The 14,822-nt window shown below is 35.2% G+C and overlaps 1 protein-coding gene across 2 annotated transcripts in view; it reads right to left on the minus strand.

The window, feature by feature from the left end:
- Positions 1–14,822, minus strand: part of GSK3B (glycogen synthase kinase 3 beta) — a 197,517-nt gene that overhangs the window by 35,394 nt on the left and 147,301 nt on the right. For both annotated transcript variants that reach the window (XM_029215533.1, XM_029215532.1), the window contains exon 8: positions 6,186–6,281. In XM_029215533.1, the coding sequence (XP_029071366.1) occupies positions 6,186–6,281 (96 nt within the window). The remainder of the gene's footprint in view (positions 1–6,185; positions 6,282–14,822) is intronic.

Below are 14,822 nucleotides of genomic sequence, written 5' to 3' on the forward strand. Positions count from 1 at the left end.
TTACATAGGAGATAAGTGTTTTAAAGAACAAATGATTAAGTCAGAAACAGATTTTTGCCTTCTTTTTCAATCCACCCTCAACCCTATCCTCTGCTCCCCACAAGTGATCTTGAAACTTATGTCTTAGCATTCTTTCTTTTTTATATTATTCTTCCCACATATGGACTAGCCACACTAGTAGCTGGATTTTAATGTGCAAGTTTCCAAAGAAATAGGGGTAAAGCCAGTATAAACAGAAAAGTGAGGAGGTCTATTCACATACGAAAATGGGTGATGTAGGTAGAAAATTCAGTAGAGAACGTAGTATATTTATGAGATAACTGATAATGTACTAGTTGAGGTCAGCATGCAGATGGGGTTGAGTAATAATATACAAATTGATTACCTAAGCAATAGAACAAAACAGACAAGTGGCAGACTTAGGAACCAATAGAAATCCCCAAAACAGTTTTATGCTTTCTGGAATACATGTGAGCAAAACAAGGCAAACAGACCAGAAAAGGTAGAGTGGACTTGCAAAAAAAAAAAAGTTTGACAGCAATTTTTGTTTTGCACTAAGACCCTCTGAAGACATTTTTGGTAACATGTGAAACTAGTTAGAACAGGTAAGTTTACCAAGGGAAAAATCTTGTATTCAAAGGCTCAGGGAATAAAAACCAACATTATGAAGAAAAGTCTTTTAAAAAATATTATAGTGGGGCTTTTTGGTTTAGCTTTAAGCATAGAGAATAATACATATAATAAGCAGTTCATCCGGTCTGAGTCCTTGATGGCTGAAATGACCTCAATTTTCTGCTTACTCTATTAGCTAGCTGGAAACACTAGTATTCATTCATTTCACAGCATGTGGACTGTGTTCTAAGAAATCAAGTATGTAAGGATTGATTTTTGTAGATAAGGCTTTCTAGGATACTTAACCAATGATCCAAGGTCCTCACATACCCTAAAGACAATCAAGTATTAAGTAAACTTAATACTTAATATTAAGTTTTGGCATACATACTCATGTATGCCAAAAACTCAGCAACAAACATTTTGAGGGAATAGATATTCATTTTATTACTACCATTACAAAAGAGAAATTAGAAACTGCTACAATACATATGGTATGAATTGATAGGTACTACAGGAGTTATGTGGTAGGAATAATCATGTAGAATTTGGATAATTAGAAAATGTTTCACGGGAGAAGTGAGATTTGAGGTCTTAACAGAAGGTCAAGACTTGGTAAGCAGAGAAAAAAAGAATGTTCTAAGTGTCCACTAGGAAGCGATAGAAACGAATGTGACTTCTCTGGGGAACCATTAGGAGAACAGTTTGATTAGACCAAAAAAATTCAGCATGACTGCATGATCCCTTCAAAGTGAGGACAACACTGTCATATGTAGCTAACATATTAAACAGCAATAGGTCAACAGAAAGAGACCAAGGCCCTTGGGATTCTAATCTACTTCCTTCTACTAACCAGATACATCATTTATGAATTTCATTACTCTGAAAGAATATACAGACATCTGTGTTATCTAACTGACCTCACAGGATTACTTATTACTGGGATAAAGGGGAATACTTGTTTTAACTTTAAACAAAACGTTACTCAAAATAGGTAAGAAATTTATATAACTATTACAATGTAACCTTATTAGAAACCCTTAATCTACCCTAACTAAACACTAAGCTTTTAAATTCATTGCTTAACTGTATGCATTTAAGGGTGAAGGAGTTGGAGCACTTGGGAAAGACTGGGTTTAATGGACTAGATGCCTCAGAAAAGGTTAAGAGCAGGACAAAGAACTAAATCTCTTGTTTTTCTGGAAAGAAAAAGGAGAAATGATTAGGAGCAGAGTGACTGGATAATCTGTCACCCAAACTAGGACAGTGAAGAGTGTGAAGGAACGTGGCATTAATAATTTCACTGGACAAGCATAAATTGGGACACACGATCACTCCTGTCTTTATGTGCATAGTATGTCAAATTTTCCTAAAGGCAATGAGGAATCAGAAAAATTTTAAATAGGAGTGACAGTATCACATGTGCTTTTAAGAAAGCTGACTTAGACAGCAATGAGGATGTGAAAGATATGAAGGAGGGAACTTAGGATGTAGGAGGTTGTTTTAACAATTCTATGATACGATGATGGGCTAAACTAAAGTCAGGGCAGTGGAGATAGAGAGGACAAATCACAGAACTACACTGGAGGTACAATCTTTACATTTACTCTGAACTAAAATGAAATAATCCTTTATATGCATACTTTGTTTTCAAAAGAATTTGGAGAAAAGACACAACAGCTAATTGCTATCTTACCAAAACAAAACAAAACAAAAAAGACAAAAACAAAAAAATTTTAAGCACAAAGAATGGGAGAAGTGCTTAAACTAGATCATTACTTCATACCTAAAAGAACTGTCATTTGACCAAATCTCCATGTACCAAATGCAGAACATTTCAGCTTCTTGTCTTCTTCCAACCAATCTCCATCTCTGTTTAATTCTCAAGTTATTTTTTTTCCTTTTTTTTTTTTCAATTTACTTTTATTATCACTTCCTTTTGCTTCCCATCTGGCTTTTATTCTTTTAAGTGTACACCATACACCAGTGGGGAGGTATTTATCCTCCCCATCCTCACTCTCAATATTGGTCCCTGTTTCAAAACATTAGAACATATTTCCTTTCCAACTTAAGCCTCAAATGCTTATCCAATGAATTAGGTTGTTATGGCTATTAAGTAATAGTCAAGGCCATCTTATTGGATTTCTAAATTCTCAAGATTCCCGCTATATATCACACTAGGATTATTTCATTGTTTTGTTCTTCTGTTTGCTATCTTTCTTACACATCTTAATACCCTCACCTCAATGTTTCCACGGTAGACATTTTATCCCTTGATCTTTTTATCTGCCTACATTTTTTGAGAACAAGAGCTCCCAGATCTGGGGATATAGTTTTACTACACTGCCGCATAGGAAAGGAGGGTTTACATGCTCACAGCTTCAGGAAATGGGGCTAAAGTGGGTTTTAACAGAAGACCTCAATAAAGGCAAAGCAGGTTTTGTTTCCAGACTCCCGTTTACCTGCCCTCCAAAGGCAAAAAGCTCTTCTCTTTAGAGAACATTTTGTATGTTTTAAAAAAATAACTCCATTGGCTGCCTAGCATAAGAGATCATTTCTCAAGTTGGTGTTCACTATCACAAGGCAGGGGAGAGGGGACTGAGTTACCTCTAGAAATTTAAAATTTTGTATTATTATGTTGATAATGATCTACTTTTTTTTTTTTTTTTTTTTTTTTGCGGTACGCGGGCCTCTCACTGTTGTGGCCTCTCCCGTTGCGGTGCACAGGCTCCGGACGCGCAGGCTCAGCGGCCATGGCTCACAGGCCCAGCTGCTCCGCGGCATGTGGGATCTTCCCAGACCGGGGCACGAACCCATGTCCCCTGCATCAGCAGGCGGACTCTCAACCACTGCGCCACCAGGGAAGCCCCAATAATAATCTACTTTTAAAAATCAATATATTCTGGATCACCTGGATGACAGAGTAGTGCCATGGAATTTCTATGTCTGAATTTGGTTTTGTGTTTACACCCACAATAACAGCAACCTAATGGTGTGCACTATTAAGAAATTAACATAAGTGTACTATTACATAATAAATGCATTTGTACCAAGTGAGAACCCAATTATGTTACATATATGAATGAAGAGTTCACAAGAGTTTGAAGAGACAAAATAGGTGGGAGAATTGAGTTATTATTCTACACATGGTACAGGAATGGAAGCCTAAATAAAATAAACAAGTAAAAGGGCTTTGTATAGATTATTCAAGTTTGAAAAGCATTAGTGTAAGATATAGAAACATCAGGAATCCACAAAGGCAAAAGAATCCAAAAGGCAAAAGGTAAAGCATGCAAATTCACCACAAATCTTCAATTGCCTGCATGGTAATTATAATAAATCTTCCCCACATACCATCCCAGCTAATACTTGAAGAGATATAATCCAGGGGAAAAAAATGCAGAATATGACACACACTAATACTGGTGTCAGTCTTGATTTAAAAAAAAAAAATTGAGGACAAGGACTACTAAATAAGATCTCATGACCTCGTTTCAGCATTATATTGGTCAGAAACTCTATACATGTGATGAATACTTAGATTAGATTCAACCAAAAAGAATTTTACTTTTCTTTCTTCCTAAAAATAACATGCTTATTAAATAAAATATGGAAATATAGAAATGCAGAACAAAGAAAATAAAATCACCTACACTCTTCTTACCCTAACTACTATTAGCATTTTGGAATATTTCCCTGTATTAATTCAATACACAGAATTCTCTTTGCTTTTTGTTTCTCTTTAACATGGTTGAAATCACTTGTTACAAACAATTTAACTTGGAGTAACTTTGCTGGATTCAAACTGTAACTCAGTTTCTAAATCCAAACAGGCCACCTAGGATTCTCTGAGTTTAGAATGAGTGAGAGACCCTAAATATCTTCTGACCCAGATTCAAAATAAACTTGAAGTGCAAAGACCAAAGAATGATTTACCTCAGAATATTTAGTGTTTATTGTAAACTTAAAAAGAGGGTGGGGGAGAGGGCAACATCTTAGTCAGTGAAAGCTACAACCTATAGCTCTGGCACTAAAATATTACTGAGGTCTTTGATTCTAAATAATAAGTAATAAGAGGATTTTCTGAAGTGAAGAGAGGTGAAGAGAAGTGAAGGGAAGTGAAGATAGTGATTAACTCGAAGGAAAGTAACTTGAATCATAATACAACTTATAGAAAGAGACCTACTTTTTTTTTTTTTTTTTTTTTGCGGTACGCGGGCCTCTAACTGTTGTGGCCTCTCCCGCTGCGGAGCACAGGCTCCGGAAGCGCAGGCTCAGCGGCCATGGCTCACGGGCCCAGCCGCTCCGCGACATGTGGGATCTTCCCGGACCGGGGCACGAACCTGTGTCCCCTGCATCGGCAGGCGGACTCTCAACCACTGCGCCACCAGGGAAGCCCAAGAGACCTACTTTTAATCTAAAAATGTAAATTATTTTACCTAGCCCTAAATTACTTCACCTCTTACTATAAAAGATCTATAACCAATTAAATGAACTTGTCAATGATCAAAACATGTTATATATATACATTTTTAAATATACAAAGTCTCTGCTTGAAATATATTAAAAAGCCGAAAACTTCCAACCCACAAAATATATAATGAAATGTAAGTAAATTGGGAAGGGCGATGCATGCATAGCACGTAACTAGAAGTTTAAAAGACCAGGCATTAAACACACACACACACACGAGAAGAAGCTTAATCCTGGCTTTGTCACAGCCACCTATGAAATCTTGGATAAGTCATTTGACATGTTTAGCCAGAGTTTCAGGATCTATAAAATGAGAGATTCACTCTAGCTATAAACTCTATTGAGATTTTTTTCTTTTCCCTCTGCATACAATCTCACAAATCAAACTGACACGAAAACAACTTCGTAATAAAATCTCTCTAGAATCATCTCAATTAAGTATCAAAGCAAAAAATAAAGTCTTCTCATAAATTAGTACTTATGGCTCTTAGAATTGGTTCCGTCTAAATGTTGTGGTTAGGCTTTTCCAACGGCTAGTGACACGCTATTGACATATTAATTGCTTTCAATGTATACTACTAGTATGATCAAATCTTCATTTTATTCCTGCTCCCAAAACACCAATAGGAAAGTAAACAAAAGAACACAAAATATCATCTATAATATGGTCTATATATTAACAGTTAAAAAAATAAAAATATATAAAATGTATATTTTCATATGCTATATGATACTGAATAATAAACACTTCTAACTATGTAAAGAAATTACTTCTGAATTTCAAGTAGTCAAAATTTATATATAAGATCCTGCTCCTAATGAAATTCTTTATTTGAATGCTATGTATATGTACTGTCCTGATCCTACAAGTAAAAACCCAGGCCGAAAACTTTCTATAGGAAGTCAGTGGGGATGAAACTATACGGTCAATGAAACACTGAAGTACAGCTATCTAATTATCTTTACGTGCAGAAGTGCTATTGTACTTTGTACTCTGGCAGCCATCTAGTCTCGAAATAGTTTACTTTAAGAACAAAGAGAAATCCAACTTCTAGTTAACTACTGGTTAATGTGCTTTTTAAAAAACTCTTTTGACTCACCTTAGTCCAAGGATGTGCCTTAATTTGAGGGAATTTGAATTCTGTGTAGTTTGGGTTCATTTCTCTAATTTGCTCCCTTGTTGGTGTCCCCAGGACCTAGATAAAGAAAGCAAGTTATTGCCGTATTTTTCTATGTACTTACAAATATAGTCTTTATGTCTTAATGTACTGGTTTTACTGGAAAAAGGAATTCCAAAGTTATAAAATACACAGCTCATTAAATAGAGCAGACTTTATAAAAAGACTTTAATTTCTAACTGACTACAGAACCCATGCTATACTACCGTATACAGACATTTATGATAATAGTAATGTTAAATCAGGCTTGTAAAAGAAAGATCACTCAAAAATATTCAAGTAAAAATCAGGCATCCTCGTTCTGTCTAGAAAAACAATCTATTGCAATGATGGCATCTGAAATGAGAGTATCTTTTATTCATTTAGTAAAGTAAGCCAAAGGTTTTATTATTAATAAACTGTTGATATTTAGGAGGATCTTAGTCAAACATGGTCATCAATAATTCCATTCAATCACTGAATATTAAGTGAGTGTCTCTGTGTACCAGGAACTACACTATGGTATATGAAGGATACAAAGAACAAGAGATTTCCTGCTATGATAAACTTACTTATTTGTGTGTGGAAAAAAGTATAACTATAATACAAGATGAAAATATATCAAGTACTTCATTGCCTCCAGAGCTGTATTAGGCACCAGACAAAGGAAAGTATATGGACCTGAGTGCACAAAGTAGATGACGGGGAAGAAACACTAAATACTAAAATGAATACTTTGAAGAAAGATGACATTTATTGCCCATCTCTATAACTCTAGGGCCTGATATAAAACAAGTTTGTTAAAATAAAATGTTAAGCCATTTACAATTCAAGGATAGTTGTGCAGAAGGAGTAGAATGTAATGATAAGTACTTGATTTGTGGCGAATAATCACAGCAAAGTAAGAATTTCAGGTTTTTGTTGTTGTTTCTACTTCTGTAGACTTCATTAAAACTTGCGGAACTTAATCAAAATTTAAAAGTTTTATTCTTCAAAAGACACTCTTAAGAAAACAAAAGGTAAGATAGACTGAGAGAAAACATTTGCAAAACATATTCAAAGGACTTGTATCTCGAATATACAAGGACTCTTATAATTCAAAAACAGAAAGACAACACAATAAAAATGGGCAAAAGATATGACCAGATACTTCACAGAAGACACAGAGATGGCAAATAAGCACATTAAACGACGCTCAATATCACTGATCATTAGGGAAATGCTAACTAAAACTACAAGATACTACCTACTAAGGCGGCTAAAATTAAAAGGACTATGTATACAAAGTCTTGTTGAGAATGTAGAGCAAGTGAAACTCTCATCCAGTGCTGGTGGAATTGTAAAAAAGTTATACTCATCATTCCCTCTCCTAGGCAGTTACCCAAGATAATTAAAAGCATATGTCCATACAAAGACTTGTACACTAATGTGCATAGCATCTTTCTTGCCACTGCCAGAAAGTGGAAATAACTCAAATGTCCACAACACGGTGAATGAACAAATAGTGGTATATTAATACAATGCAATATTACTCAGTAATAATAATAATAATAAAAACATGGATGAATAATTATACTGAGCAAAAGCAGATGAAAAAAGTACCTACTGTACTGTATAATTTAATTCATATGGAATTCTAGAACATTTTCTGCCTACAGTGACAGAAAGAAGATCCATGGTTATGAGGAGCTGGAGGCAAATATTACAAAGAGGTACTAGGAAATTTTTAGAGGTGATAAATATTTATAAACTTCCTTTCCTTCTTGTAGTAGAATTCCAGCTTTACAGAGAGAAGCAAGGTGTATTGAGAAGGGAAATCTCTGATCTTTGTAGTTGTAACTATCAGATATTTAAAAGTCAGGAGCTATCCATACTTAAAATATGAAAAATAAAAGTTTTTATTTTTAAATAATAAAGCAAGCACTTATATTCTAAATTAGACCCTTGATGAAGGGTGTACATGTATAACATGTACTGGGAAAAGGGGAAAAGAGTGAAAAAGAAGGGAGAGTGAACTTATCGATAATTCTACCTCCTAAATGCAACTCCACTGGATTTTTTTAAGTTCTAAAGAAAAACAACAGCAATGACTTGAAAAAACATGAGTATTTAAAATGCATACCTTCAGGGACTTCCCTGGTGGTCCAGTGGTAAAGAATCCACCTCCCAATGCAGGGGATGCAGGTTCGATCCCTGGTCAGGGAACTAGGATCCCACATGCCGCGGGGCAACTAAGCCCACGTGCCACAAACTACTGCAGAGCTCACGCACTCCGGAGCCCAAGTGCCACAACTAGAGAGAAGCCCACGTGCCACAACAAAAGATCCCACATGCCACAACGAAGATCCCGTGTGCCACAACTAAGACCCAATGCAGTCAAATAAATAAATAATTTTAAAAAAATGAAATGCATACCTTTAATGATTTTACAACCCACTAATTCCATTTTAAGGCATATACTCTAACTAGAGAATCTCTTTATATGTATATATACACATATATATATAGTCTGTAATATATATATGTAGTCTGTAATATATATATATGTAATCTGCAATAATATAATATTGCAGGCAAAAACAAAAATACAAAAGTAGAATAAATAAATTAAATTGTGGTATAGTCATACAATGATATACTAACTAGCAATGAAAATAAATGAACTAGAGCTACACATACCTCATGGATGAATCTCATGCAGTGGTGAGTTTTCACTCAATAATGAATACATATAGCATAACTGCCTTATATAAAGTTTAAAAACAGGTAACACTAAACTATATTTTAGTTTACATAGTAAAACTAAATCAAAAGCATGGGACTATTCATTAGAAAAATCAAGTATAGATTATTTAGCTTACTAGAAAGGATGTAGGAGGAGGGACTGTGAGTGGGATGGGCATTAAGTAGTTCTTCTAATTCTAATTCTTAATATGAGTGGTACTTACATGGATATCCACTTTATTATTATGCTTTAAACTTAATATATTTTTGCATTATGATACGTTTCACAATAAACAAAATGACACTTAAGAAATGCCCACTCTCAAATCAGTGGGTATTTTTTGCGCAGTCTCCCTGTATTTATTCAATACTTTGTTAACACAAGGCACGGTCCTAACTCCCTACAAGCTGGTAAGAACGCCAAAAGAAATGAGTGTTGTATGCTACCCACTAGTAAATACATTTTTTTACTGTATGAACACAGATCACATGAACTTATCAGCCATTTGGCTGACTGTCCCATATTTACACACTGTATAATTAAAAGGCAGGATGCTCCTTGAAGTTTCAATTCTTATGTTTTTATTATAGCCTATGAATATTCCCAGGGGAAGAAAATCTGTGAAATATACACTAAAACAGCTGAGAAACTTATGACATGTACAAAAGGTTTGCTTAACATACAAATTTTAATAATTTATTTTATGTGAAAGCAAGAAGATATACTATATGTGTGCATATGTATAGTCACTCTCATATTCTCCCTAAATCCACTAGTCCAGGGATTAGTGTCTCACAGCCACTTAGATCTAAACATTTATCCAAAATTTTATACATGAAAAATTTCAAACATGAGAAAGTTGCACCTTTTCTTAAATAGTGAAAATGCCCTCATCTATACTACCTCGATTCTATGATTAATATTTTACTATATTTGTTTCATCACATTTCCACCCCTCAATCCATATATCGATCCACCTTATTTTCTGATACATTTGAAAGTCAGTTGCAGACACTAGTACATGTCAGCATACATATAATTAACTAAGGTTCAATATTTCTGGCATTTTCTTCTAAGCATTTTTTACATACCTAGAATTCTCCTTCGATATACACCAGGTGCATGGATGTGGAAAAAAATCTTTTATCACAACGGGAAATAATCTGCTTTGATGAATAGTTATGATATAAAAAAGATTCTTAATTACACTTCTGATTAGTGGTCAGTTTAACTGTGTTCTTTACCTTCAAAATGTGGATATTTGTGACTTTTAAGAAACTTAATTACTAACTAGTAAATGGAATCATTGACATATTCACTATCAATTATTTAAAAGCAATTAAGCAAATGAACTAGCATGTTACCACAAAGTGGCAACAGAGATCTCCTTACTCCTTTGTTACTGCCACATGACCTTGAATCACTAAGGCCATTAGATGGGGAAAGCGAAATTCCAATGTCACAGTCTGTTCTATGTTTAATTTCTCTTGCCAAATATTCAACTACTATAATAATTTTTCTATTCTTTTTCTTCTCACTTTTAAATCTTGAAAGCACATTCTCCCCAGGCTGGCTAACAGAGATGAAAAGTAGATGGGAGATCCACTAGTCCAGGGATTAGCAAACTTTTTTTAAAGGGCCAGAGAGTAAATACCTTAGGCTTTGTGGGCCATACAGCCTCTGTCACTAGTCAGCTCTACTACTGTAGCACGAAGCAGCCATAAATAAATAGGCAGCAGACTTAATTTGGTCCCTGGCCCTAGTTGCTGACCTCTAATCTAGTCTAAACATTTTTAGAGATAAGAAAAACTGAAGCCCAGAAAGAACAACTTTTCAGAGGTCAGAACTAATCAGAAGCAGAGCTAGAACATAATTTAAATCTTGGGACTTCCCTGGTGGTCCAGTGGTTAAGACTCCACATTCCCAATGCAGGGTTCAATCCCTGGTCAGGGAACTAGATCCCTCATGCTGCAACTAAAGATCCTGTGTGCCTCAAATAAGACCTGGCGCAGCCAAATAAATATTAAACAAACAAACTAACATAAGAAAGACAAATCTTAAAAAAAATATTTAAATCTCATCAGTGGCAAACCAATTTTAGGAGATGGTATGAAAGAATCTGTTTATTGACTTGGTTGGAGGACAAACAATTTCAGCTTTTAATGTTGGTAGTTGTGAAAAATTTTGATGCTATTAAGCATGAAGGAATAGAGCTGGAGGAGAAAACAGTATTTAAGATAGTCAAGAAGAACCTGGAGGAGTTCTCCACCAAGTGATGGATATAAGTATATCATTTAGAGGTGAGCTTGAGGATGGAAAAACCCCTTTGGTAGTACCTGATGCACAAACGCTAGGTGGTTGTGAGAGTAAGAGGCAAAGCAGATGGAAGAAGAAGAGTGCTAAAGATGGGGACTCAAAAGACACAAATATATGGAAAAAGGGAAATTTAAAAAGGTTGAGACAGAAGCCTAAGAGATTGGAACAGGTCCTACAGACGATGACACCATGGAGGACAAGGAAAGTGAACATTTAAAGGACTGAGAGGTGGGTATCTGACACAACGAGCCCAGGTAAAACAAAGCCCAAAAGGTGTTCACTGATGCTGGCCATGAAGACTTCCTTTCTGACCTTGGTGAGGTTAGTCGTGAGAAGAGCAAGCAGACTATAATCATCTGAAATGAGCAAGTAAAGACAGCACACATAAGTTCTCCTTTTAAAAGGTACATCAGTGAGGGAAGTGGGAGAACAAAAAGAAGAAATGTTTACCGAGTAACCAGTATTAAGAGCTCTGTGCTAGGTATATTAATTTTCTTTTCTCGTTTAAACTTTACAGATACTCTATTACCCCATTTCACACTTAAGAGAAACCTAAGGTTCACTGAGGTAAACAGACTTCTCAGAGTTACAGTCTGCCAATAGTAAATATGGGATTCAATGCACGTGTAGTTGACTCCCTAAAATGGTCTACCTAATATTAAGGGCAGGAACAAGAAAAGGTTTCTAAAAAATAATTTAAAGGGACTTCCCTGTGGCACAGTGGTTAAGAATCCACCTGCCAATGCAGGAGACATGGGTTGGATCCCTGGTCCGGGAAGATCCCACGTGCCGTGGAGCAACTAAGCCCAAGCGTCACAACTACTGAGCCTGTGCTCTAGAGCCCACAAGCCACAACTACTGAAGTCTGTGTGCCTAGAGCCCGTGCTCCACAACAAGAGAAGCCACCACGATGAAAAGCACTCCCATTGCAACAAAGAGTAGCCCCTGCTCGCCGCAACTAGAGAAAGCCCACGTGCAGCAACAAAGACCCAACACAGCCAAAATTAAATAAATTAAATAAATAAATTTATTTTAAAACTAATAATAATTTTAAAAAATCACTTTCTTAAACTCCATTGGTTATACCATAAACTAAAACCTGAATTCTTTGGAGTCATGTGGAATATATTTAGATTTTATAAGATCACAAGGCTATAGTTAAAAGTTAAACAAAAAAGTTGGACTTTTCTTGACAACTTAAAAAAAAACATGATTTAAATAAAATCTACCTGTATCATGGTAAAATCTAACTATATCAATTTAATAAAAGGAATATCTTGAAATGTTTATGGATTATAGATTTTAGGCAACAGAAGAATAATATGAATAAATACAGGTATCAATTTGGCTAAACAAGATCAAAAAGTGTAACAAATCTCAAACTTATTTTATAAAGTTTTGTAAAAATTCTTTTAATAATTGAGCAATCTTGATAAATCACTTTCAGGCTCCTTTAGCTGTAGATTTTCACTGTAAATCCCATGCTTACTCATGCTTAAGCATATCTGCAATACCAAACATATAAGTTTAGTACCTTGTATGTAAGTGATTGTTTCACACATGTAGAATTTAGATTGGAATGTTAAATGATGGGCAAGTCCCATGGATGTGCACATTATAAGTAATTCTATTGCTCAGAATTTTTAATCTCAAGGCCTAAGTTACAGAAACCATTGTTATGGAATTGCTTTGGGTATAAATATTGTGCACACCTAGGAGGGAGCCATAACTACTTTAAGGTGGTCTAATGTAAACTAAAAGCCTTATATAACATAGTACAATTCTGCATAACCTGGCATCAGTAGTTCAATAAATTTGGAATGTCAGGCAAAGGCTTGCATTATTTAAAAAAAAAATTATCATGGACTTCTCCTTCTAGTCATTATTAAGTAACTGATACTAGAATTGCTCTCTAGAGTAAATAACTAGAAAACTAACTGACAAAATACTCTTTAAAGAAAAAGGTAAATATGATCCAAAAAGAAGAGGGGGGAAAAAACTGGTCAACAGGTACAGATCCAAAAATGACAGAGATGACACGATTGACAAATAAGGACTATAAGACAGCTATTATAATGAGGAGACACATGGAGGATTAAAAAAAAACAACAACACAGTAATTGTACAGTTGAAAAGTATGACACGTGAAATGAAAACTTCCCTGGAGGTCTAACACCACAGAAGACAATCAGTGAACTTTAAAAAACAAAAGAAAAACAAAAAATAGAAACTACCAAAGCTGAAGCATAGAGGTAAAATGGCTAGAAAAACATATGTATGTGTGTTTGGAGTCTGAGTAGGGTAATGGGGGGAAAGATGTAGAAAAAGTATTTGAAGAAATAGTGGCCAACATTTTTCCAAATTTGATGAAAATCTCAGTGAAACCTAGGCAGTATAAATAAAGAAAATAACACAACAAGTCACAATCAACTAATAAAAGCTACTGATAAAGGGAAAATCTTTCCCAAAACAAAGGGACACATTTTATACAGCCAACAATAAGAATGACAGCTGACTTAGCAGAAACAATGCAAGCCAGAAGAAAATAGAGACCTTTCTAATAAAAGAAACTGGAAACCAAGAAATTCTATATCCAGTGAAAATATCCTTCAAAAGACATTATTAGGCAAACAAAAGCTAAGAGAGTTTGTCACCAGGAGATTTTCACTAAAAGAAAATACTTCAGGATGACAGAAAAGGATTCCAAATGGACATTCCTCTCTATAAAAAGGAATAAAGACCACCAAAACTGGTAAATATGGGCTATATGTATGACATTTCCCCTTTGCTTTTAAATTGCTTTAGAAGAAAACTGTTTAAAGCAAAATAATAAAGTATTGTAGGAGTAAAAAATGTCTGACAAGAGCACGAAGGACAGGAAGGGAAAATGGAAATACTTTGTTGTAAGGTTCTTACTTTATATGCAAAGTGGTAAATTATTATTTGTAGGATGCCTATTTTCAATCTTAGAACAAACTCTAAAAAAAAAATGCAACATGGTGATATAGCTTAAAAAGTCAATAGGGAGGGCTTCCCTGGTGGCTCAGTGGTTAAGAATCCGCCTGCCAATGCAGGGGACACGGGTTCGAGCCCTGGTCCGGGAAGATCCCACATGCCACGGAGCAGCTAAGCCCGTGCGTCACAACTACTGAGCCTGCACTCTAGAGCCCGTGAGCCACAACTACTGAGCCCGCGTGCCTAAAGCCTGTGCTCTGCAACAAGAGAAGCCACCTCAGTGAGAAGCCCATGCACCGCAATGAAGACCCAAGACAGCCAAAAATAAATTAAAAAAAAAAAAAAAGTCAATAGGGAAAATAAAAAACACTCAATTATAAGCCACAAGGTAGCAGTAAAAGAGAAGAAGAGAGAGAGAAGGAACAATAAAAAGAAAACAAATATCAAGGTGGAATACTTAAACCCAAGCATATTAATAATTGCATTGAATGTAAATGGTCTAAACGCTCCAATTAAAGGCAGAAATTATCAGACAATTTAAAAAAGAAGACCTATGTATATACTGTCTGTAAGAAATGAACTTT

Source organism: Monodon monoceros, unplaced genomic scaffold (genome assembly GCF_005190385.1).
Source record: "Monodon monoceros isolate NGI ecotype Baffin Bay Population unplaced genomic scaffold, NGI_Narwhal_1 Super_Scaffold_11, whole genome shotgun sequence".
Taxonomy (NCBI): Eukaryota; Metazoa; Chordata; class Mammalia; order Artiodactyla; family Monodontidae; genus Monodon; species Monodon monoceros.